General features: G+C 41.6%; 1 protein-coding gene across 1 annotated transcript; it reads left to right on the forward strand.

Annotated features, from left to right (window-relative positions):
* Nucleotides 1–1,805: 1,805 nt before the first annotated feature.
* Nucleotides 1,806–22,053, forward strand: grb7 (growth factor receptor bound protein 7). Its single transcript, XM_080872763.1, has 15 exons — nt 1,806–1,943; nt 7,878–8,046; nt 8,890–9,007; nt 12,561–12,717; nt 12,792–12,913; nt 14,934–15,008; nt 15,932–16,069; nt 16,164–16,274; nt 17,161–17,259; nt 17,343–17,426; nt 17,514–17,630; nt 19,490–19,547; nt 19,649–19,736; nt 20,562–20,655; nt 20,745–22,053. Exons 2-15 carry the CDS (start codon nt 7,883–7,885, stop codon nt 20,889–20,891), a joined length of 1,572 nt encoding a protein of 523 aa, XP_080728889.1. The 5' UTR covers nt 1,806–1,943; nt 7,878–7,882; the 3' UTR covers nt 20,892–22,053.
* The last annotated feature ends 2,711 nt before the right edge of the window (nt 22,054–24,764 follow it).

The raw sequence follows: 24,764 nt of genomic DNA on the forward strand, positions 1-24,764 counted from the left end.
AACTCCAGCCTCCAGATTTAACCTCTAGGTGGAGACAAACATACACAGTCACGTACATGCAGGCCTACTGCAGACTAGAGTTCCAGTCTGAGTGAGAATGAAACTATAAAATAGAAGCTATTGGTCATAAGTAAGGCAGAAAAAGCATTTTGGTGTCTGGTAAAAACAAACAAGCAAAAAACAAAGTTTTTATTAGTTTATATGAAACACAAAAAAGGCCCAGATTGTTCATTTTTATTCGCTATTAAATTTCAGATGTTAAAATATCAAAATAATAAAAACTAAAGTGCCCAAATCTGTTTTTTTTTCTAGCCAGTTATTTTCTTGACTAAATTGTGAGATAATTTATTCATATATATTTTTTTAAAAAGTTCAACTTTGATAAATGAAGCAAAAATACTACTTTAAAATATAAAAGCCTTGTATATGCAGTAAATGAAAATAAATCAATCCTGAAACTGCTGGATGAAGTTGGATGGAACCTTTAAACCAGGGGTCCCCAATCCCAGTCCATGAGGGCCGGTGTCCCTGCAGATTTTAGATGTGTCCTTGATCCATCACAGCTGATTTAAATTGATAAATTGCCTTCTCAACATGTCTTGAAGTTCTCCAGAGGCCTGGTAATGAACTAATCATGTGATTCAGGTGTGAGATCTAAAACCTGCAGGGACACTGGCCCTCGTGGACTGGGATTGGGGACCCCTGCTTTAAACAGTAAAGGCAGCCAATCAGTGACTTTTAATATTAAACCAGCAAAGATTTCTGGTTCCCGCGTGGACAAAGAAGGCCACGTTTTCTTGCTCTTCTAGTTGGGCCTCTGCTCTAAGAAGATTAAAGAGACTTTTCTGGCATACAATTAATGCAAAAAGATGCAAAATAGCTACAGATAAACAGATGCAATGCAAACACAACGACACTCAAAAGTGACCACAAAATTATCCAAGCTAACTATAGTGCTACAAAGAGCTACTTAGAGACACAAAAAACTGCATAGAGCTATAAACGAGCCAAAAAAGGTGCAGAATAACTAAAGTAATGCAAAGCAACAAAACCTGGGTTACACAACTGCATGCAAAATGAGCAGAGAGATGCAAAAAGCAGACACAAAGTAAGGCAGAGCAGACAAAAAGGCCCAAATGATCACAAAGTGACACGAGGATAAAAATATCACAATGAGACAGAAAGAGAGAAAATAATAACAAAACTGATGCAAAGTGATTTAAAACGATATAAAAATGCAGAGATGATACAAAACATCTCCATAGAGATGGAAAATTCTCAAAACAGATACAAAATACTTAAAATAAAAAAATGAGACCTCACAACTGGGATGCACAGAGGCACAAATAACCACAAAGTGACAGGGTACGGGAAAGATGCATAAAGGAAGTAAAACTAGACGTGGAAAAACTGCAGAGACACTCCCAAGGGACGTGTGAAATAAGTAAAACTATAGTAAAACAAGAGGCTCTGGATGCAAAATGACCATTTGATCTATGAATCATGGGTAAAACTACCCATCAAAAGAGATTTCTCCTCAAATTCTTTCCTTTTACCTGAGTCCACCCTGCTTTACTGGCTCAGAATATTCTGTGTTCAGGTTTGATTCTGTACTCTCTGCTTTATGTAAGTGTCTTGGTATTTTCCAGGAGAAATAAAAATGGCACAAGAGTTCATGAACCCGGAAGGTACAGACATGTTTAAACTGTTTTTTTTTAATCCGTAAACGGCAGCAAGGGCCTCGGCGAGGGAGGGGGAGGGGCCACCGTGCACACCTGACGCACTGGCTCCTCCCCCTCTCACCTCTTTAGCACACATACGCAGTTATCGGCTTTCTGTTTGGCTGCCGTGGGTTAGAAAAACGCGAAGCTCAGCATCAGAGTAGGATATTAACAGTATGGTTGACAGCTGAAACCCGCCAACCTAACAGACGGAGTTTACAGGTAAGTCTTCAAAGATGGTAGCTGGTTGTCAGAACAGGTGCAGGCTGGTTTTGTAGCACGTATGAAGCTTTATCTTAAGTCAAGGTGTCAGCCGAACTCGGCCGAATTGGCTCAATTTAAACTAATTACGTATGTGTTTAATTAGACGGACACTTTGTAAAGACACTTGTACCATTTTTTTTTCTTTCGTGGTTTCATTAAAGAGTTCTGGCGCCGTGCCTAGAACTCACCTGTGTCGGCTTGAGTTCGGGCCTTATTGGGGCTTCCAGGGTGCACAGCTCGTTATTTATTGTTTGCAGATGCGGTAAGAAGCGCGATGTGTCGAGAGAACTCAAAGATTCCTGAGTCCATGCTTGAAGGCTTTAAGGTGGACTTGAGAAATCAGTTTATTTACCTAACAAACAAATATTTCCCAAATAATGTTAAAATGACTCGTATAGTCAACCGAACTTGACCGAATTGATCACTGTTTTTGTCTTAATGAAATACAGCTGTGTTCAATTGGACTGATGTTATAGGAAAGCACGTGGGCGATTATCCCACAGTTTGACTATGGAGTTCTGTGACGGCGCTTACGCCTCACCTGTGTTAGCTGTGATTTGGGACTTAATTGCTGCTGTCAGTTTGTACAGCTGGCTCTCTTTTCATTTACAGATGTGATAAGAGGCTGTGAGCTGACCCAAACATTCCCCGGGATAAGCTTTAAGGGTTTGAGTGTGACTTGTGAAATGAATTCCTTCCCTTGAGCGCACTGTGATTTCGCCAATAAAAGATTACATCTAGGGATGGGTTTAGCCGAACGTGGCCGACTTTATCATTGGCCTGGTTTCAACTAAATAACTGAATGAATTGGACAAAATAAACACGTTTAAGACACTTTTCTTAATTTTAGTATTAAGTTCTAGCGCTACATCTGTACCTCACAGGTGTTACGTTTGCTGGCAGTTTCACTGACGCCTACAGATAAATGTGTCACATTTCTTAACATAAGGTCGAAGCTTTAATGGGAAATTATGAAACAGTGTTTCTTAGTTGGCGGATAAACGCCTACACTGCCAATCAGTGATAAGTGTTTTCCCTCCATGTGTCGGCATGTTTCAGGTACTGCATCTACAAGAGGAGCCTTATCATTGGCCTACTGTAAACTGTACTGTTGGATTATAATTCATTCCGACTTTTAGTAGTTGTAAAGGAAGTTGGACTTATTTATCCTAATAAATCAATCAATAAAATGTCATTTTCACAAGTTAAATCATTACAAGTGAGAGATTTCATAGAACGAGTATATTGCAATGTGTGTCAATGATAAATGATCAATCACATCTGAGGTAGACCTAAATGTGGCAAAAAAAAAAAACCCTTAAAAGTCAAGTCTTAAACTGTGAAATGAATAATTTTGCCACTGGTGAAGCATTTATTCGAGGGAAATTTGATTATGGAGAAACAGGGTCACTACTTCGCTAATAAAATGGGATGATTTGCCCCTTATTAATAAGGAATGATACAAAATCAGATATATTAAACTAATGAGCTTCAGAGGTTTGAGACTTTTATCTGTTAGATATTTTAAAGACCCCAGAAAATTGTTGCCGAATGAATTATGAAAATTAGCCAGATTTAAACTGTTATTTTAGTAGTAATCAGTCTGCAGCTGATACAGTTAAACTGCTCTGCTGTATTGTGAGAAGGCCCTTTCTTAACAGTGAAGTCAATCAGACGTGACTCGGTGAGGGTTTGTTTCTTTTGCAGTCTGAAATGAATACTTTGATATTTTAATGTGTAACTCGGGTTTGTGGTACTTTATTTGTAGTGATGGGGATTTTTCGCGTGCACACACGCCATTTCAAGCAGATGAATAGTGTTGGCAGCCCTTGACTTGAAGTTGCAGATTTCATTCAGCTGCTTTGAGGTCCACCGGTGCTTTTCTTCTTTAAACGCGTGTACACCTGTTCACACATGGCTCTTTCAAACTGGGGAGATTTTGCACCACTAACCGCTGCACACTGGGTGTCTGTGTTTGAACAGGGCAGTGTTATTGATCTGCTGTTTTGAGAATAAAGGCAATGTTCGGATACCCCGGCTCTGATGTAAGGATGGTGTTTTTTTAAAAAACCTGCAGACTGGCAGCACAGCTCGTCACCTGCTACGCGATCTGCATGGCAATAACAAGGAGACAATAAACCCAGTCAGTGTGCTCTGGGTTCATTGTGTCTGTACAGCGTAGACATTCAGGGCTTTTCTGAGAGAGGACAATGTCTAATTGTTCGAATATGAATCATAAAAAATGCGTGTCAAAAGTGACGAGTCAAGTTTTCAAATTGGAAACAAACCTTGTTTCGAAGGCCTTTAATTGGCAGCTTGGCATAATTTTAAAATGAGAAATCTGATAAATGACAGGAGCGTGATAAAATTCAGATCAAATCTGAGGTGTAAAACTGACAGCAGCGAGGTGGTGGAGCAGGTTTACTGCCGATGGTACAATTGATGGTGGTTTGCTTGAAATGTCATGAAGCAAAACTCTGAACCACAGCGAACCTCGCAGTGAGAGCAGGGGAGACTTCTAGGCTGCTTCAAACTAGAGACGGTGTGTATGAGAGCTGTGATGGTGGAAGTAATAGTGAAATCTTATTTTGGGATAAAATTGTAAGGTACTGCAATGCTTCCTTTGTTGCGTCCTTTAGCAGAGGATATACTGGATCCTCCTTAATGCAAGGAAAAGAGCTGATGCCATCCAATAGTACATATGTTCGCTTTCTTACAGTGATCAGTGACACAGATCATGCAAATGTTAATTTGCAGTTTTGTTTGGTTTCGCTTCCCTTTCATGCTGTGACCCACTGATATGGTTTCAACCTTAAAAATTAGTATTAGTTTTAACCTGAATTTAAGTGTTGCATGAATTAATTGAACTTCAGGCACAGAAAGCTTAAATGAAGGCAGGAGCTGCTCTCGATCATCATTTCTATTTATTTGAAATTACAGCTCTGGCAGTGAAGTGGTATTTTTCACCAGTGGCTCAGGAAAGCCAGTAAAAACTCAGTGGGTAAAGTATCGAAGATTCACCTCCTGGATTTTAGTTTGACGTCAGCAACATGCAAGCGCAGAAAGATTCTTTTCTTTTTTGTTTTTGTTTCCTCACGTCTTTAGGAGTTATCCTTCTCACCTTGATCTCATGACTTTTTTTTTTCATCATGATCAAGGAAAAGTGTTTAGGAGAAGCGTCACAGGTATATTTGTCTGGTCGGTTTGCTGCAGACGGCTTTTTGCACGACACTTTTTGGACCCGTTGGCAAACTGATGCAGAATTATTAAAGTGAGATGTTGCCTGATGTGACTGAATGTGCTCTGGCAGATTATCATTTAAGGAGAAAAGATCGGTTCACTAAAATAAAAATAAACTAGATTAGACGGAGCAACAGAAAGTTGTATCTGATGGTTCAACATAAATCTTGGAAGAAGTATGGAGGAAATGTTTTTAGCGTTTCAGAATAAACAAATGTCTTAGAAGATAGACATGTCTGTGTAAGATGTCTATCACATGGCTAGCGCCTCTCCACCAGCTAAAAATGAAACTTAAAAAAAAGAAAGAAACCCTTGTTAGCGGTGAACTCAAAGTAAATACAATGATAGTAAAACTGTATTAACCCTGCTTTTCCAGCTTTTATGAACCTGTAACTCTGTTTTTATATAAGCTTGACTTGTATTTTTTTTCTAGAATTTGCTTATAAATGATTAAAAATGATTTTTAAGAGGTTTGTATTTGATAAAATCCTAAAGTATCCGAGCGGGTACTTCAATTATTAGTGGCAATCAGTACTAGTTTGAGAAGAGATCTTTGAGAGAATGTTAAACTGTTTTTGTTTAAAATGGTTCAGCTCCAGGAAAAAATGCAAATGCCATCAATCCTCTTCTGCTGATCCTTTTCATGGGTGCGGGGGGGCTGGAGCCTGGAGCCTATCCCAGCTGTCTTAGAGCGACAGGCAGGGTACACCCTGGACAGGTCGCCAGTCTGTTGCAGGGCTAACACACGCACACAGACAACCATTCACATCTATGGGCAATTTAGTTACCAATTAACCTATCCCCAGTAACTGCATGTCTCTGGACTGTGTGAGGAAGCCGGAGAGAATTCACGCAGACACAGGGAGAACATGTGAACTCCACACAGACAGACCCCGTCCTGAAAATGCAAATGATTTAAAAAAACAAACAAAACGACACTAAAACTTCATGCTTTCTTTTATTTGATACAAACCAAATCAGTGCTCTCTGTTGCAGCACGGTGTGGGTGTTTACGGAAATGTTCAGCGACCTATAAGGAAATCTGTTTTCATATTCAGACGGTGCGCCGCAGCAGTAGGTGTTTGTGGAAAATCAGGTTCACATTTATCTCGGGCTGTCTGCCACACAGGTTTATTTTCAGAAAGACAAACATGACTCAACCGAGCTGTTGTTCTAGTAGTATTGTATGCTAATGCGTGTAATTGTTGTCATGTTATGAGAGGTATTTTGTTTATCGCCAATTTGCACAAACATGGTGACAAAAAGAGCTTCCGGAGATCAGCAGCAGATCTGAAAAACAAACCTCTATGTGCAGTAGTTTGTCAACATATGGTTAAAAACTAAACCTCCTTTCTAATATTACTGTCATGAATTAAAGAGAAGAGAGAAGCTTAAGTATTCCCTGAGATTATAAATGATAACGTGTGAGGTTGTGTGGTTTTTAAAAAAAAAAAAAAAAAAATTTATTTGGTGATATCTCAGTGCAGGCATACACATTTCAGTACTTGTTATTAGGAAGTGAAGCAGTATTTTTCTGCACTTATTATCTTCATGTTATATTGAAGATTTTAATTCAAAACAAAGAAATTATATTTAACTGAAGTGTGGAGATAATTTTTGGACCAGCTGCTCGTCTGTGACGTGTTCACTGACATGTGGTGACTCGCGGTGCTCTGAACACTTCGTAGTCCTGTCGCTGTCTAAAGCCCACAGCCTACCTGAGCACTGATCATGTAACCAAGAGAACCGTTGCTTATTGAACATTTTCTCCCTTTCAGATCATAATCTGTAAATTATAAAGGCTATGTGGGGAAAAATCTCAGATCATCTCCGACATTCAAACTCACTTCCCTTAAATTGCGTCTCTCCCTCCTCTCCCCCCATTCCTTCCCCATTCTGATGCTCGGTTTGAACTTCCGCTGTTGTCTGTGTTAGTGAGGCGATGAACAGGTGTTCCTAATAAAGTAGGTAGGTAGTACCTCTGAATGGCAGTGGCATAATATCTGTCTATTTTGAAAAACTTATGAAAGTAGTTTTGGTGAAATGAATGAAAATGAGGCAGATACAAGAGATTGTTACCCTACAGGCTTAAACTTTTAGAAAAGGCCAACATAAGTAACACAGAAAATGGGCTTGAAATTGTATCTAGTCAATATGTTTTGACTAAACCATCAATATAGAACATAATCCTGAAACAATAGCTAATGAAAAATACTGGATATATACAAAATAATGTAAAGTTTGTCCAAAAACATCCATGATGGTTTAATCCTAAACTGGCTGTAGGTGCGAATGCCGTATGACAGCTGGCTCCAGCCCAACCATGACCCTGATTTGGGTAGTCAAAAATAAATGGATGGAAAATCTGGAATCAGCAGGAAGTGTTTACTGTTTCTATTAATATCGCTCCAATAATGCAGCACAAATGTTGTTATGCTTAATCTCACATTTGTGACGTACAGCTGGCTGATTAAGCTTTAAGTATACATTTAGCACTTGGAACACTCCCTCTGTCTGAGTAAAGGTCAGCAGTATTTTGCATGTGGATTTCACCAGCAAGGTCATTGCAACAAGGACGACATCGGCTATAATAATAAACCTGAGCTCTCGAGCAGCCTGTGACTAAGGGCTGACCTTCACCTTTGCCCTCAGGTAACATGATGGAGGTGGCAGGTTCATGGTCAGAAGTGTTTGAGGGCTCAGAGACGAAGGAGGAATCGTCCGAGACGCTGTTGGGCAGCTCTACTCTCACTCTGGCTCCTCTGGTATCAGACTCGCCATCCATCCGCCGCTCCCAACCCATCCTGATTACCTCAAACAGGTACGACCAGCACACACATTAGTCACGGTGACTGCTCAATACACACACCATGGACATGAATCATTAAACTCATGAAGAAGGAGGTGGATGTTGACTCAAGTCAGTGACTCAAGAGTCATCTGATGTTTAAAGAAGTGAGTTTCTGTTCCTCCCAGGCTTAAAGATGTAATAAATACTGCGAGCTGTCAGTGGGTAGATGTCACACAGGTGCTGTTTGACTTCTTTTCTTTGCTGGGGTTCTTTATCACGGCTTGATGGATGAGCTAAGACAAAGAGAGCGACGTTCTCATGATGCAGAGATGTCATCACCTCGGTGTCAGCGCAGTAAAATGAATAGGTGTTCCACGTTAGGCAAGATCAGGAAGAGGAGACCGGTTCCTCTTTCCAGCAGTGGGAGAAAGAATATAGGCTCTCCCACTGCTGCAGTCCCCCCCTCATCACCAGATACCGATGACTGGCTGCTAATGAATGTTGTCTTGGTACCTTACCTGACCTCTCAATGTCTGATCAACGTGCAATATGAGTGCAGGCCTGCAGGGGCGACCTGTCATGTTGTTGAGTTTATGTGCACGCTGCAGTTAGCTACGTCAACTTCTGTCTCAAACACGTGAGACTTGTTGTTGGGATTCATTTGTCTCAATTCTCAGCACCAATAGATATGAATATAATCGGCTTCATTGTGTCTGCATCATGCTTGTTACAGTAGATTATTTTTTTTATCATCAAGATAAATATAGAACATTACTAGGCTTATCATTTAACTGCACAATGAGCTTATTTGTCAGTTTTTCTGAGTTTGCCTCATTTTGATGTCGTTGTGTTCTTTCTGTCTGAATGTTTCAGGGCGAAGGGCGTGGAGTCGTTCTCTTCCTCTGTCCCGTCCATACCAAACCCGTTCCCTGAGCTTTCCAAATCTCCGGTGCTCATCAGTTCATTTCCACCACAGTCGAGTGACAAACATGTAAGTGTCCTTCCTAATCAGCTAATTCAGAGATCCAAGGTAACCCTTTAAATGTTTCCAGTAGTAAGTATTCTTTTTGTGTTTTTAATAGCTCTAAAGTCTCTTTATTTTGACTATTTTGTTAAAGTGACCACTGCATGTTTAATCCTTTCATTCCCCATTTTCAGTTTCCCTGAATTCAAACCTCATTTCAGACTTTCAGTCATGCCTTTTAAAAGAATACGTTTTACAATTCTGCAGGCAAATTATCATTAATCCACCTTTGAAAGCTGTCCCCAGTGGATCCTCCTGTTTTTTTGTTTGTTTTTTCTACATTAGGTTGTAATTTCAGTTTCACTTGCGGCTGAGTGCCAGAGTCAGGCTAGAGGAGTTAGAAAGTACGACATGGAGAAACACTCTGTTGGTTTAGGTCTTTTATTTTCATGGGATTTATTGTACTTTTAGAAAGTGTTTGTTTGGGCTAATCAGAGCTTCTACTGAGTGAATTCCATCACACCTGCTTGGCTGACAGGTGCTATCAGAACACGGAGCCTTTACCTGTCTGATTGTGACTGACAGCAGAGCTATGTTGCCATGCCTGCATGGACTTATTTTGAATCACAAACACTGCCAGAGTAAACATGTCTGCAGTTACATCAGCATGTCAGCGTGTTGCGCGAGCCAGCTGTGGACTGGATTTATTACTTCACTTTTTTTCTGAATATTCCACCAGAAAATATCGATGCTCTTACCTTTTGTCACCCTCGATTTGAGTGACGTCTGCGTGAGCTGAAATGCACTCGGCGTGACTTAACTTTTTGTTCCCCTGAGGCAGTCTTCAGGTCTTTCCAGGGTTCAACAAAATCAGTGTCCCAATAGTCAGTAGACTTCCTTCTCTTTAAATGAATCGTTTGAGGTTAATGAAACTGAGTGTGACTCTGCGTGGGCTTTAAGATGAAGCTGCAGCCTGCCTTCTTTTACACATGGCCAGCAGCACAGAGGCGCCATGACTGGGACGGTGAACCCAGGTGGAGTGAAAAATTTATTTTCAGGTTCGACAGCAGACGCGCTTCATTAGCGTATCACAATCAAAAACCCAGTGAAAGTCTTTTTGTCACACCACCTGCTCAGCAAGCTTAAAGGGGAAGAAAACAATCTTTTCAGCTGCTCCCATCCATCACCAGCAGCTCCACACACAGCGATAAAATACTGAAACTAAAGCTGATCTTTGCTGCCATCTGTAAAATCACAGAATGGTGGGTTCATCCAGATCAAGAAGCTGAGCGAGAGAGTGTGAGTCCAGCTTTGAGGCCACAATTTGTGCACAGGAGTTTAGTCATGCAGACACAAGGAATGGCCAAAAGCACTTCCATAAATAATAAATCCTTTTTCCACTTTGCTGTGGAAGAACTTGACTGTCCTGCAAAGAAACCTGAACTCTGTTCCTCCAACACACCGTCTCTGAGCCGGGATGTATCCATGTTGGACCTTGGTAAATTTCTGACTCCCTGCAGCTGGTTAAACATCTGGTGCTGGCACAAAAAGCAGAGGATCTTTGCACAAGCTGATTAATTGGGTTTTAATTTAATTTACCATTTTGGTTTCCAAAAATTCTGAAAATGAAATGATCAACTCAAATGCACAGGTAACATTGAGCCATCAAACAATTAATTTAAAAAGTTTTAATTTAGTAATCTTGATTAAAAATAATGCATCCTGACCTGTTTTTGATCCCATCAGTAGCAGGAAAAACTAAACCAGCGCAGGATGCAAAGTCGTTAATGGAGCATTAACCTGAAAAGAAACAAACGAGGGATGAGATTGAAATGAATCTGGAAACACAAAAGCTCGTGAACAGAGTCGTGAGTCAGCTGCGTGTGGGCTGCAGAAGATTTTCAGCTTTCCAAATGGGCTGTGGCGATCTGGAGGTTATGAATGACTAGCATAGAGGATAGTCTTCACTCTTTGCTTTCCATTAGCGCACATGTGCATGAGTGTAAAGGTGTTTGTAGTAAACCAGTGAAACCAGTTCCTTTTGGATTAAAAGATAAAATCATGAGCTTTGTGTCTTAAATACGGAAACGTATGTATTTATCTTTTTCAAATGAGCCGAGTGAATAGTCCGTGGACTGACTGGATGCTGACCTGTGGGGATTTCAGCTAAAAGAATTTTCCTCCCCCATAATCCCACTTGGTCAATGGGTACCTATTATTTATTATGTCTGACGCAGTCACTCGCCCAACCAGTCTGGACTTAATTGATTGACAGGCGCAGGTTTCAGGGGTTTCTGGTCGGGCAGGTTCGTTGTCTTTTGCTTGAAAGCGTGCTGCGAGATCCAGACAGTGTCAGACAGCAGCGCTCTGTCTCATCCTGACTGGTGAATAACCTGCACTCAGTTCACCTCAGCAGCATCGGGAGTGCATGGACACGACTGCTTCATCGGTCTGTTTACTTCAGCGTGTGCAGAAGAAGATGAAGATGGGAGAGGATTGGGTCTGAAGCCTGCGGTGTAGATGCTCAAAGTTAAGATGCAAACAAGATGAAGAATAAAACAAGCCTCGCTCATATCACACTAAAATTAGGAAGAATTTAAAAGTCCTTCAATTTAAGTGTCAAGGCTTATTAAATACATTGTGGCTGTCTGACGTTGCACAACAGTTGGCAGGATCTTGGCTGCTTGTCTCGAATGCGCTGATGTTGAAACGGTGCCAAAACCAGCTGCAAGACCCGTGTAGCGCACTTGTTTGCGTCTCAGTGCTGTTTTTACCTCGCACTACAGTTGTTCCACAGGTATAGCCAGTGGTGCCAGCAGTGAGCTTGATATCATACTGTGCACGTAGCGTCTAGCACCTCAGTGGTGATACGAGCAGAGCATCTGCAGACTCTCTCCAGGATCCTAAATGCTGCTTTTAAAAAGCAGTTTTCATTGGCTCATTCCAAATCCAACACTGATCTATTTTCCTCATCTGGTTATTATAGTTTATTTATTGCCTGATGTGGTTGTGATAATTGTCACTAGGTGGTACGGCAAGTGTGTAATTGGAGGTAATATGAACCTCAAAGCTGAGTCTCACACTGAATTCTTAAAACGGAGCGTTCTTCTGCTCCTCCCTTAACTCGGTGACCTATCGCGGTTAAGTTCAGGTGGCTTAACGTGAATGTAGAGGGTGGGAGCGAAGACGGATCCCACTACAAGACACATCCGAGGATGGATGCTCAGGAATCTGAGCTGATGGGCTTTAATCACATCTGTTCTGCTGTTAAATAAGAACGTGCTTATCAATGAGGTCTTTTTTTTTTTTTTTCTTTCTTTTTAAAGTGCAGGGGAAATGATAGCAGTGTCTGTATGTGGCACAAGGACGTAAACTGTTACGTCCTTGTGCCACATACTGTTATGCAAGGCTGGGAAATTATAAACTAAATCTGACTTCATATTATCATATGAAGTTAGATTTTGTTTCTAATTTTGTTTTAACAAAGATTAATATTAGCATCAGCTGACTTCATTATGTGTGAAGTATTGGATAAAACATGATGTTTTTGGTAATTTTGTGTGTGTGTGTGTGTGTGTAGGCGATTAAGGTGTATGGAGAGGACAGCCACAGCAGGTCGGTGTGGGTTTCTCCAGGAGCCACAGCCAGGGAGGTGTGCCACATGTTGGTGCAGACGGCTCACTGCAGCGACCAGGAAAACTGGGCCCTCCTCGAAGTCCATCCCACCCTCGGTCTGGGTAAGACGACGCGGTGAACGAACCTTTTAACTGCGGTATGTCGAAATTTCTCATACCTCATCCTGTCTCCACAGAGAGGTGTCTGGAGGACCACGAGGTTGTGTTGGAGGTTCAGGCGACCTGGTCTCTGAAGGGTGACACGAGGTTTATGTTCTGCAAGAACTACGCCAAGTACGAGTTCTTCAGGAAGCCAATGGTATGCAGCTAGCCGTTTGTTTAAAACCATGTGACAATGCAAATCTAAAGAGAACTCTAAGATGAATAACCCTTTTTCCTTCTTGCATAACAGCAGACTCTGAGCAGAGGTATTTTCAGCGTCTTTATTAAACAAGTCGGTGCAGTGGATGTTAATAAGGCCTGAAGTCATGGTGGCTTGATTGTCAGGTTGCGTGCTGGTGCAGACACACTGACTTAAACTTGCACAGTTGCATAAAGCAACAGAAATTGTGAAGCACAGTTAAAGATGATGTTAGTGAAAGTAAGAAAATACTGCGTTCTCTGAAGTGTTGCTAAATTATGTCACATTAGTTTGCATGGTGTGGCTAACGCTAGCATCCATGCGCTCAAGCTGAATGTGGTTAAATATGAATGCCAGTTTCCTCTGATTAACTTGCAGCTGCACATTTCTTAAAGCCAAAGCACTGCTGGACCACACTGTCCTCTCACAGAGAGGGGGGAGCTGTCAGGGATGCAGACTGGGGAAACTGTCCTCTCCTCTTCAGTACATGTCAAATAATTGGTGTAACTGCTCCTATTATACATATACAGGGCTTGAAATTCATATTTCATAGTACAGTTGGCTGGAGTTCCTCCTTAAATGCGTAGCATGTAGTTGTGAGTGTAATTGCAGGTTATGCATTTTCCTCTTCTTGCCATAGATTTTAATATCTGCAATCTCTGCTTTTGTCTTTGTTTTGGTAGTTTTCTTTTTGCTGTCCTGTCACATCTGCATCTCATCATGGTAGATTTTACAGATCCAGAAGTGCATTTTAAGTTCAAACCCTGGATATACTCAGGGATATTTTAAGATCAGATTTTAAAATAATTTATGTAAACTTTATTAGCTTTTCTCTTTGTCCTCTTAGCCTCGTGTTATTTTCCATCAGTTGACGTAGGTTGGCGTTTTGCTCCTGCAGCTCTCTGTTGGTGTCTTGAGTCTGATCGCAAGAGCTTTTGAGCAGAGGGTGCACACCGGGTGTTGACCAAGTCAGATGTTGGTCCACCTCTGCAGCACATCTGGCCCATCTTTCTGGATCTGTGAAGTGTTGAGCTGAACACTGTTTGTGGGGATTTTCCCACGTTGTAAATGCTGCATTTGCTCAATGCTGCACTGAAATCAGTCGGTAACACAGTCCAGTGACTCCAGCAGACACTTTGCCTTTCTGGGATTGTGTAAAACGTTTCTGCACGTTAGCACCTGTCAGACAATGGGTGTTATTTTCTTTCCTCTGGTGCTGGAATTACCCATCCAGCCACATTTGTGGCTACAGCACTGAAAACAAAAGCTGCAGAGTAAATGTTCTTTATTTAATCTTTGCTCGGTCACATTACAACATAAATGCTTCACTTTGCAGACTGTTGGATGGTTTCAACAGTTTTTTTTTTTTTTTTTTTTTTTTTTTTTTTAAATCTGATGATGAAATTTCTTTTGTGGGTTTTAATTTTGTTTATGCATAATTATCTTTTATAGCAGTTATGCAAGTCCTGCGAGTGCAGTTATTCCTTTATATGAACGAGATTTTAATGCCAATAATAAGAGTTTAATGTTTCCTCGTTGGTTTTCCATCAAATCTTCACGCTCCGGGCACACTGGGTATTAACCGTCTGCGTTAGTGTTAAATTTAAGTTGATGAACGTGCAGAAACCTGCATGTTTTAAGCTAACAAAACCACAGCAGCCGTCTCCCTCTGGGCACTTTGAAAGTGCCAGTTTGGCACCAGTTTGATTTCTTTGTGCACACGACTGGAAATTTACCTCGGGCTTTTTCTGATCACCTCTCATTTTATTAAATTTTTTTTTCTCTCCACGTCTTGAACCAAAGGATCATGATTGGTGGAAGGTGTGGTGTATATTTATCTTTGTGTAGTTTGTCGTGTTCCCCGCTCACTGATTGGTTGGATGATGAAGTCACAGGAGGAGAAGAAGCTTCTTTGTCATGTAAATGAGTGTCTGATCGTTTCAGGGGTATAATGACAGTCCTCTGCTTCTTCTCACAGCTCTTCTTCCCAGAGTCCATGATCTCCGACAGCGCTGATGTCAACAAGGGTATGACGTCATCAGAGCTCATTAAGGTAAACCGTCCTGAAATCAGAAGCTCAATCACAACAGCTCGCTGAAAGCACTGCTAGATCTGTCAGCTCAGAGCTTAATGATGTTTAATGTTGCTGCTCAGTGGTTTACACTGCGAAACCAAAACGTCTTAAGATTATAATTGACAATGTAAAATGAAACGTGTATTTACAAAGGTTCAATCAGAATGATAGGGTACAGCAAAAAAAGAAATGGGTCCAGCATGAATATTACTAAAAAGTAAAAAGCCAGTATTTGTTTTTAATTAAGTTTTAATAAAAAAAAAACTCTTACTGATGCATGGAAAAACCAAACGACTGGTTAAATTGTTTTAATCACATTGAAATTCACATTTCAAGACTTTTTTTTTCTTTTTTCATTAACTCAAAAGAACCAACAAATCAGACTCTCTGGGTTTCTAAGAGATTTAACTCACAGAAAATCTGTATAAAGTTTAAAGATTTGGGGCTCTGCGTTTGAACTTTAGAAAAAATTGCAATGTGTCGTCTGACCTGCAACGCTTTGAAAATTCTGCCAGTCTTGGCTGGCTGTGCTCTACACTCGGCACTGATCTGGCTTTCTCCAGTTATGATGAAGTATCAGTACCGTAGTGCTGGCGGAGAGTCAAAGCCAAGTTCTGATTTGATACCTGTGCTGGATTAAAAAGCCGTAATCCTCACTGTGAGGAAAACACTAGAATTTTATATATATATTTTTTAATCTGAAAAGCATTGTCCTTGACTCTGCTCTTAAAACTATTTAAAACAAAATATGAGAGAGATACTTTCAAAATGCACATTTACTCGTGCCTAAATCATCTGAGTACTTGGAGTCTCTGAGTGCTGAAGTGCTTTCAAAGTATGGAAGTATGTGATTTGAGGTTCCTGCAGTAATGCTGTAGTAATGAGTCGTGTTTACTCATCAGAACCTGCTCAAGTCTGGGACCTGTCCGGAGATCCAGGGTTTCCTGCATGTTAAAGAACCAAGTCGAAAGGCCTGGAAGAAGGTCTATTTCTTCCTGCGCCGCTCGGGACTCTACAGCTCCAGCAAGGGCTCGTCCAAGGTCAGCAGGTCCAGCACAGTCACAGACTTTAGTCACAGTAACTACATGACCTCTAGTTTGAGTAAATCGAGGTTCTGTGTGTGTCTTCGTGCAGGAGCCTCGTCACCTGCAGTATGTGGCTGATCTGGGCGATCTGAACGTCTACACTGTGGTGAACAGCCGTAAACTATACGGAGCGCCGACAGACTTCACCTTCTGCATTAAGGTGAGCTTTTTTTTTTTTTTTCTTTTTTTCTTTTCTTTTCATGTTTGTTCAGTCACCTCTTCAATTTAGCATTCCTCTTGCCTGTGTAGTCTTTGTGGCTCATTGAGTCAATAAAGATCACTTTCACTTGTCACACGAAGAAGGAAACGGGTGGATTAATGATGGCTCTGAAGCCATGACGGTGAACCTGCACGCACAAAATCAGAACTCCTTTGCTGAGATGTGGCATCATTCCTGTTTTCTTTACTGCAGATTAGCCGCTGAATTGAAAACACACATGGGGAAAATTTGGCCTGGAGGCTGGATTGAGATGGTCAGGAGTCCAGTTCCTGATATCCTGAAAGGAAAATTAAATGACACCCAAAAATCGCTACAAGCTGCAGCATGGTGTGCATGTGGAGCAGCTACATTGTCTAAATTTATTAATGATACTAAATATAGTTTGACACGGAGTTGTGGTGCAAATATTGGCTTTCTTGTCATTGAGCTGGATGTACGCGGGCGCCACCATCTTGGACTAGGGTTTGCGAAAATGGAGCACTGGCTCTCCTCCTGCTGCAGGTTCTGGTTGGAGGAGTCCTCCATCTCACAGTGGACGACCATGCAATGAGTCTCACAGCAGCTCAACTCATCAGTCAGCCAATAGCAGCTTCTTATGGCTGCTGGTAGCACTGCATGTTTTGATTTGTTAGATTTACACTGAATCGAATGGCGATCTTTTTGTTTGCCATGGAAAATAAAAGATTGGGGAGGTGTGTGTGTGTGTGTGTGTGGCCCAGTCTCTCATATTGAGACATTTATTTCTGTTTTATTCTAAGTTTTGGCAGTTTCTTTCATGTTTCTGTGCACCTCCATTAAATATACCTTTTCACTTGTGTTTGCACAGCCTTCCAAAAATCCCATCCGTGTTCAGGACCTGAAGATCCTGTGTGCTGAGAACGAGCAGACACGAACTTGTTGGACGTCCGCCTTCAGATTGTTCAAGGTATTGTCCATATTTATGCAAGAAACGCCTTGTTTATCATTTTATTTTCCATGTGTACTTACAACCATCTTGTGTGCTGTCAGTACGGGAAGCAGCTTCAGCGTAACTATGAGATGTCCAAAGCAGCTCCACAAAAAGTGGAAGGATCCAAATTAGCAGATGGCAAAGTGAGCTCCTCACACACGATGCACAGAGTTTGAGCCTCTTTGGATCGTCCTCTCATGTTCATGCTCTTCTTTTATCTGTGTGGGCAGTCAAAGTCGGAGGCTAGCCTGGTGGCCATGGACTTCTCTGGGAAGGCTGGCGGGAGGGTCATCCAGAACCCGATGGAAGCCCAGAGTGCTGAGCGGGAGGAGGGGCTTGCATGGAGGGTAAGGATGGAGGGAGATGCTGATGCAGGACCAGACCCCCATTTTTAATTTAAAGAAACTATTAATGGAGCACCTTTCCAGCACGTTAGTACAGTTTGGTCCTGGTTGGATAGTGTCCAGTGATTGTACTCACGGGTTTGCAGCTGACGTGTGCTACCTGAGAGCAGTGAGGCTGATCCAGAACAGCTCCGGCCTGTGACACTGACGGCGAGTTGGCCGAGACTCCAGAGCTGATGGGAAGAGTCATAAAATCCCTGTTAGCTTTATATGCAACGTTATGACCCCGTGTAAAGCACAGCTTTTAATAACATCACTGAAGCAGAAACTTTAAAAGGACACTTGTACGGTTTTATATATAGAAACAAAATTATTTTAGCGCTCTCAGATGAAAGTAACCCCCCCACCTCCCCCTCTGAGGCTTCAGAGCTTGCTTTAAAATATTCCAGTGATGGTTGTCAGCATTTCCACTGCTGCACAGCAAACTGACTGCTGATTAACTTGGCATACTTTATTTTTCTTAATTGTAAACTTCCCCTTTACAAACACAAGGTTTGAGCAGCAGCCGGGAGGAATGAACATATTTGGAATATCTACTCTCTGACATCCTACAGAGATGTGCTTCGAGCGGCCTCTGAATCACAGCTCGGGTTTCACTCAGTATGTCCAGATAATCCCTGTGTGAAACTTGTGAAATGTCTTTAATCTGAGCATCCATCAAACTTGCTGTAAAGGCTTTAAAAGGAAACCTGGTGAGGATGCTTATGTAATGTGGTTTCAGCTCGACCTCATGGCGAACAGTGAATGGTCACAAAATAACATCAATAATTGTCTTGTTGTTTTGTTTACATTCAGCCCAGAATGCTTGAAATGTCTGCAGCACAAACTACATGTTGTGGACACTCTTAACCGTTCACCCGTCGCTGTGGCAACCAAGGGAAAAAAATGTCAGACCGTTATATTCAAACTAGAATCATAAAAAGTTTTTATTGCCTTGCTGAGAAGTTTTACTATTTAAACCTAACAGTAGATTTTATTGTCTAATCCTAACAGATGACAACACCATTAAAATAACTAATGGGCTAATAAATAAACATGAGTGGTGAAATGATCCATGGCAGCGTCAAACCTCCGGCATCCAAATGTGGACTTTTTCACGATATTTATGTTTTTTTAAAAGTGAAAAATATTCACTTTGTGTACATCGATGCAAATTGGTACATGTGAGATGGGACCAATGGGAAAATTAATGGAAAAATCTAAATTGGTTGCTGACGGAGGAATTTAGACACCACAAGATGTCGTTGTTTTTTTTTTTTTTTTTTTTTTTTTTTTTTTTTTTTTTTTTTCCCCCGTTCCACAGTGAGTGGGTGCTGCTCGCCGTAAACAGCAGTCAGAGTGAGGTGTGCCTGCGGCAGGAGAGCAAATCCTTCTCTGCACCGTCCATAGATTTTTCACTAGGCGCTCTTTGGAGGGGAAAAAGTCACTAAATCAGCAACTGAAGCCTGACAGCCACTGCTGTCGGAGAGAGAGAGATGTCAGGCATCCAAGCAGAGATGGTGCAGGCTTTATTTCCACATTTAATAAAAACATGCATATTTATACAGATCTCTAAAAGGGAATAAATTCTTTTCACAACAAATATCTGGTACAGATGTAGACCTTCAATTCTTCATGATTTTCTCTTCCACAGAAATTTAGATTCCCTGTGTTTGATCGGCGTTTGCTCTTAGCTTGATGTGATAAACCTAGACTACAGCTAACTCACCACCCAGCCTGAGATTACTGTGTTTTGTTTTGGGAGGCGAGGTGACTGATGTTTCAACTGGTTTCTCTTGCTTGTTTTTCCTTCTCTGCCACAGAGGCGAGAGGCCCTGAGGTGCAGTCTGCCTAACCTGAACTCTGCTGTGAGCCCTTCCTGTAAGTTCACATGAGTGGAGATGTGGGTCGTTGTCCGGGGGTGGTTGTGTTTTTTTTTTTTTTGGTTTTTTTAATTTTATTTATTTTTATTTTCTTATTAGCCATCCACAAGACCCAGCTGTGGTTTCATGGTGGTGTTTCCAGAAAAGAAGCACAGAGACTGATAGAGAAGCAGGGGCTGGTGGACGGGTGAGTGATAAAGGCATCACATCTGTAAGAGTGTCTTGTGGACTGATCGTTTGTATTCAAGTAGTTGTGTATGGAGAGTATTTAGCATGCGAATGTAAAACTGAGGTTGTGCTACTGCTATTAATGTTAGCCAAACACACAGATGGGGACAGATTATCTGTCTCATCCGGACTGGGTTAGGTCACCTAGAAGGAACTGGAAAGGCCCACTGCTCTACTTAGCCTGCTGCCACCACAACCCAACCTCAGAGGGAACATGGTGATGCCCTTATTTCTCCCTTTTGTTATTCTCAGAGGGAACCACTGACACTTTCTGCTCATCACTGAGCTGAAAGGGTTCCTGTGCGAAGCGTTACCATCTTTACTTACAATTCCTAAGTAGTCCACAAAGCCTCATTGGTGCTCGATGGCTCACTGGAAGGCTTGCATGCTGCTACCATGTTTTGTTACAGCTCAGCTCCCATGAATGTTTCACCATATTTGCTGGGCGACCTGATTTACTTGCTCAATACAGCTTTGTGGGTGGTTTTTTTTTTTTTTTTTAAACATGAACAAAGTTTACTTCTTGCAGTTGCAATCTTTAACCTGTAGAGGTCGCCTCTCATGGTGCTTTTGTGCAGTGTACTAAAATACTCCATACAGCATCCACCCTGTCAGATTTAATAGAGGAAGGTTTCAGTGATGTACTGAAGATCATATATTTGGGTTTACTGGCCAAGTTGACATAAAGCATGTCCTCTGTGTAGCTCTACCAGTGATCCCACAGGCTGAAGGATTGTCTGTCGTGCATTTCTCTCGCAGTTTTAACTCGAGCTGCTTTTTGCAGGATGTTCCTGATTCGTGACAGCCAACAGCACGCTCAGTGCTTCGTCCTGTCGCTGTGCTATCAGCTGAAGACCAAACACTACCTGGTGATCCCAGTGAGTTCCCTTCATTCAGTCTCTGCTTAAAAGGAGAAGCCTTCTGTGCGTATGACGCGCCCTAATTTTGATCATCTTCGTGTTTGCAGTTTGAGAACGGCGGCAGGAAGTACTACACCATGGACGACGGCGACACGCTCTTTATTGACCTCCTGCAGTTGGTCGAGTTTCATCAAATCAACAAGGGCATCCTGCCAGTGTGCCTCAAACACCCCTGCGTCTGCGTAGCACTATAAACCCACAGCTCCTTCACCTCACCTCTGCCCAGCTGCATCACCACCACCCAAACTCCCCACTCAGGTTGTCAAAGAAAATCTCTCACTGCAGTGTGATGAATTTATCAGGCTGTGGGACGAGGACTCGAGGGAAGACGGGCGAAAAGCATACTCTCTGCTCCTCCTCCCTTTGGTTTTAAACACATTCTCCACATCGTGCGGCTCCAGACTGTAGCGTTTTTTTTTTTGTTTTTTTTTTAAATTTTAATTAACGAGCAGCGGCCCCACCGGAGACGGTTTAATTAGCCGCGTTAGACAGACTTTTTAGCGCTTTGGGGACCATGTTGATGACGTGCACTTTGATTCGGATCCATGCTGCGGCTGCCATGAGCAGTCAGACTTTCACTGTGACGAGCAGCACCAGCGAGAGGAGGAGGTGGTGTGTGTGTGTGTGTGATTCTCACCTGCACAGTAGAAGTGTGGCCAGCAGAGGGCGCTCTGACTCAAAGCTCAGAGGAGGAATTTATGGATTTCTCAGCTCAGCGTAGGAAGAGAGCATGTGTGGATTACTGAGAACATTTAACCATACAATGCACCTGGTTGCAATCATGTAGCATGTAAATTCTCACTCTCCTGACTGCAGTTTTTTTTTTTTTTGTACTTGTATTTGTGCCTTAAACAGAACCAGCTTTAATTCGTGTAACAGTAAAAGCTATTTCACTGCTGTATTTGCACAATGATGGTGAAGGGGAATCTGTCTTGTTTTGGTTTTACGAGAGTAAAAAGCTAACTGCAGAGGAGATGCGGTCAAAGCTATACATCAACTCTGTCGTAACCCTTTATTTTATAGGTCGATGATTTCTGACCGTTTTCTGTGTAATTGGGGAAAGTGTAGTTTACACCAAAAAGCAGAGCTGGTGTTGAGGTGGAGAGAGAATGCAATAATTACAAAATGTTTTTCTGCTTAGAATTTATTTGGAAAATATGCACCAGCTTTTTTTTTTTTTTGCTTTTTTTTTAAATTAAAAATCCAGCAGGGGGGAGGGGGGCGATTGACTACACTTCATTTTTGGATTTTATCATGAAGATTTGTTGCTGAAATGTTTGCATGTATACCCACATGGGCATTATTCATTCAAAGACAAATTTAGTTTCCACTCATTTTATTATGTTGAACAGCATTTGTGACTTTTATTGACATGAAATGTTTTCAGATGTTTTATATGTTGAATAAACTTTCATATTAAAGATTCTGAATTTAAAATGATTATTTTTACTACTCAAACTTTGATCAGATTAAGTAAAGTCGGTTAAAGCATAACAAAGGGATGCCAGCCTGTCCAGTTTGGAGCAGAAACCACTGCGAGCCTGTTTCAGCTCCTTTAGTGCAAATGGACGTGACTACAGGTGCGCTGGAGAGGAAATGAGACTACCTCCATGGAGGTCATGGTTTAACAGGTGACCACAGCTTGATGATCGCTCCTCGTCCCTCCTGACTCTAGCTCTTTTGTTTTTTGTCCTTGTGGCTGGTGGGTTTGCATCATGCCTACAGTCCATTTAGGTTGCACATAGTCCAGCTCCTCCAGGGTGGCACATTTATGGGCTGTTACACGAGAAAAGAGCTGATGAAGGACCTTAACCCAGCAGCATGACTGGTACCTGACCTCCAGTGGGCTCCTTCAGCATGTTTTGGCCAAACTGTTAGACACCATGAGGTGACACGCAGACCTGATGTCCTTCAGTCAGACCTGTGCTAGCACACCGCTGTTCAGTTGGCGTCAGCCTGAGAACACACAGAACTGGCAGCTCTGTTATTGGCACCCTGATCTCATCGCAGACAGCAAATTCACACTGAGCATGTGTGACAGATGTGAAAGAGTCTGCAGAGACCGTAGATGAGACCATCATCCAGCATGACCCGTTTGGCAGTGGGTAAGTGACGGTCCGGGGAGGTGTATCCTTGTTTTTTTTTTTTTGTTTGTTTTTTTAGGCTCCATTTGTTTCTTGTTCTGTTTCCCATATTTATGACACATTGAAAAACATCAACTATAGTTTTTAATCAATTTCATGCAAAAAGGGGTTAACCTGAATCATCTCGTGCGTTCATGCTAGGTATTAAGTGTCTGCCTTGAGGCTTCTGCAGCAGTAAATCCTATTAATCTGGGTCTGTTATCCACGATTCAGTGCAAACATCACAATGTAGTCATTCGAAGTGGAAAATTACAATAAAATCAAAGCTTGCGATGGTAAAAACATTCACAGCTATCCATTATGTTTGCCAAATGAATGGAAATTCATATCAAAGGGGCAAAAAAGTCACAATTAATGTTACAAGACACTTTTACAATTTGTTAAAAAAAAAAAAAAAATATCTCTCTCTCTCTCTCTCTCTATCTCTCTCAATCACAGAGGGACCTGTAAAGGCATTGCTGAGGTTTAGGTGATGTCACAAAGTCAGCTTAAGATTAATTAAAGACTTCAGTAAAAAACAAACTAAAAAGTACTTCATTTTAATGACATCTGGCCAGTATGGAGCTTAAAGATTATATAACGATACAGAAACTTGGTGGTACATGGGGGGGGGAAGGGCTCACAGACCCCTCAGAACTATCTGCTGTGTCATTAAAGAGGCCCACACTGACTAACCCTAATGTGGCTTTGTTTATGCATTGATTGATATGGTGTACAGTATCTGTATTGGCAGGAACTCAGATTCAGAAGTATTTCCTCTAGTTTATGATATATTTACATTATGTTTTGTCCATGTTTGATGTAAATATTCAAGATAAGTGACAGAAAATAAGGCAAAGCTGAATAACTCCACTTTATAAGGTAGCATCTTCTAGTTTCTGAATGTTAAACACATGCTGTGAGACACAGGTACTCATGTCTGAACAAAATAACCTCTATGTTAGCTGACACGTCATCACTTCCTTTGCCTGTGCCATCAGACAGTTTTGACAGCCCATCTGGATCCAACGTGACGCATGCAATTTGTCTGCATGACTGACGCCGCTCTACCTGCTCCCTGGTTCTTTTTCATACTCTTGTCTTTGGTTCGTGGTCAGTTTCTGTTCTTTCCCCTCTGTGACGTCTTCCCTTCGTGAATTCTTGCCATCCAGATACTGTAGGATCAGACTGAGGATCTCAATAGCAGAAAAGCTTTTAACAACTTTTTTCTAAGGGAAAATAAGTGCATACAACAGATTAACTAGTCATAGATAACTGTCCCACAGCAAACCAGTGTTTTAGCAAGTTGGTAAAACAATGTAAATGTAAAAAAGCTGCCTGGTGGAAGTTACGAGGATCAGTAAAGATCTGAACCTTCACCTCTGCTGTCTGACACTGAAGCAGAGAGAGCAGCAAGTTTATTCCTCCTGAAGTAAAGACTTAAAACGTACATAGTAAAGGAGGGTCTGCCTGTGGTGTCCCTCTGCGGGGACTCTCCTGCTGCATGATGGGAAACCCTGTTGATAAGACGATTCAATTCTTTTTCTTCTTTGAAGAAAAATAGTGTTTTTGATTTATTTTATTCATATTTTTATGTGGCATGGTTTTGCTGACAGCTTCAATATTTTCTTTTGCATTTTATTTCTGGAAAGACTTCCGGTGACTTTAGTGCAGAAAAGTCACGAAACATTTTCCTGAAGACGCTCCGAGCGAAGGGCCCGCTCTGACTTAAAATAGATTACTGTGAAGCTTTTAACAGCCTCCAAACTAGATGAACATTAAAAGACAAATCTGGAAGCCCTTTGGTGGAGCAACATGAAAGGCTGCCTTAAGGTTACTGTGCACAGATCCTCTGCTGCTGCAGAAGCTGAAGAGCTGATTTCTCCACTGACCTGCGCTCTCGCTCTGTGTGTGTGTGTGTGTGTGTGTTTAAATACCAGTGTG

This window comes from Rhamphochromis sp. 'chilingali' (genome assembly GCF_963969265.1).
Source record: "Rhamphochromis sp. 'chilingali' genome assembly, chromosome: 22".
Lineage (NCBI taxonomy): Eukaryota > Metazoa > Chordata > Actinopteri > Cichliformes > Cichlidae > Rhamphochromis > Rhamphochromis sp. 'chilingali'.

Excerpts from the sequence above, each read along its gene's own strand:
- grb7 (XM_080872763.1), top strand. The coding sequence starts at position 7,883 with ATGATGGAGGTGGCAGGTTCATGGTCAGAAGTGTTTGAGGGCTCAGAG. Across the intron at positions 8,047-8,889 it reads ATCCTGATTACCTCAAACAG|GGCGAAGGGCGTGGAGTCGT; the intron begins GTACGACCAGCA and ends TGAATGTTTCAG. Across the intron at positions 15,009-15,931 it reads CGTCATCAGAGCTCATTAAG|AACCTGCTCAAGTCTGGGAC; the intron begins GTAAACCGTCCT and ends TTTACTCATCAG.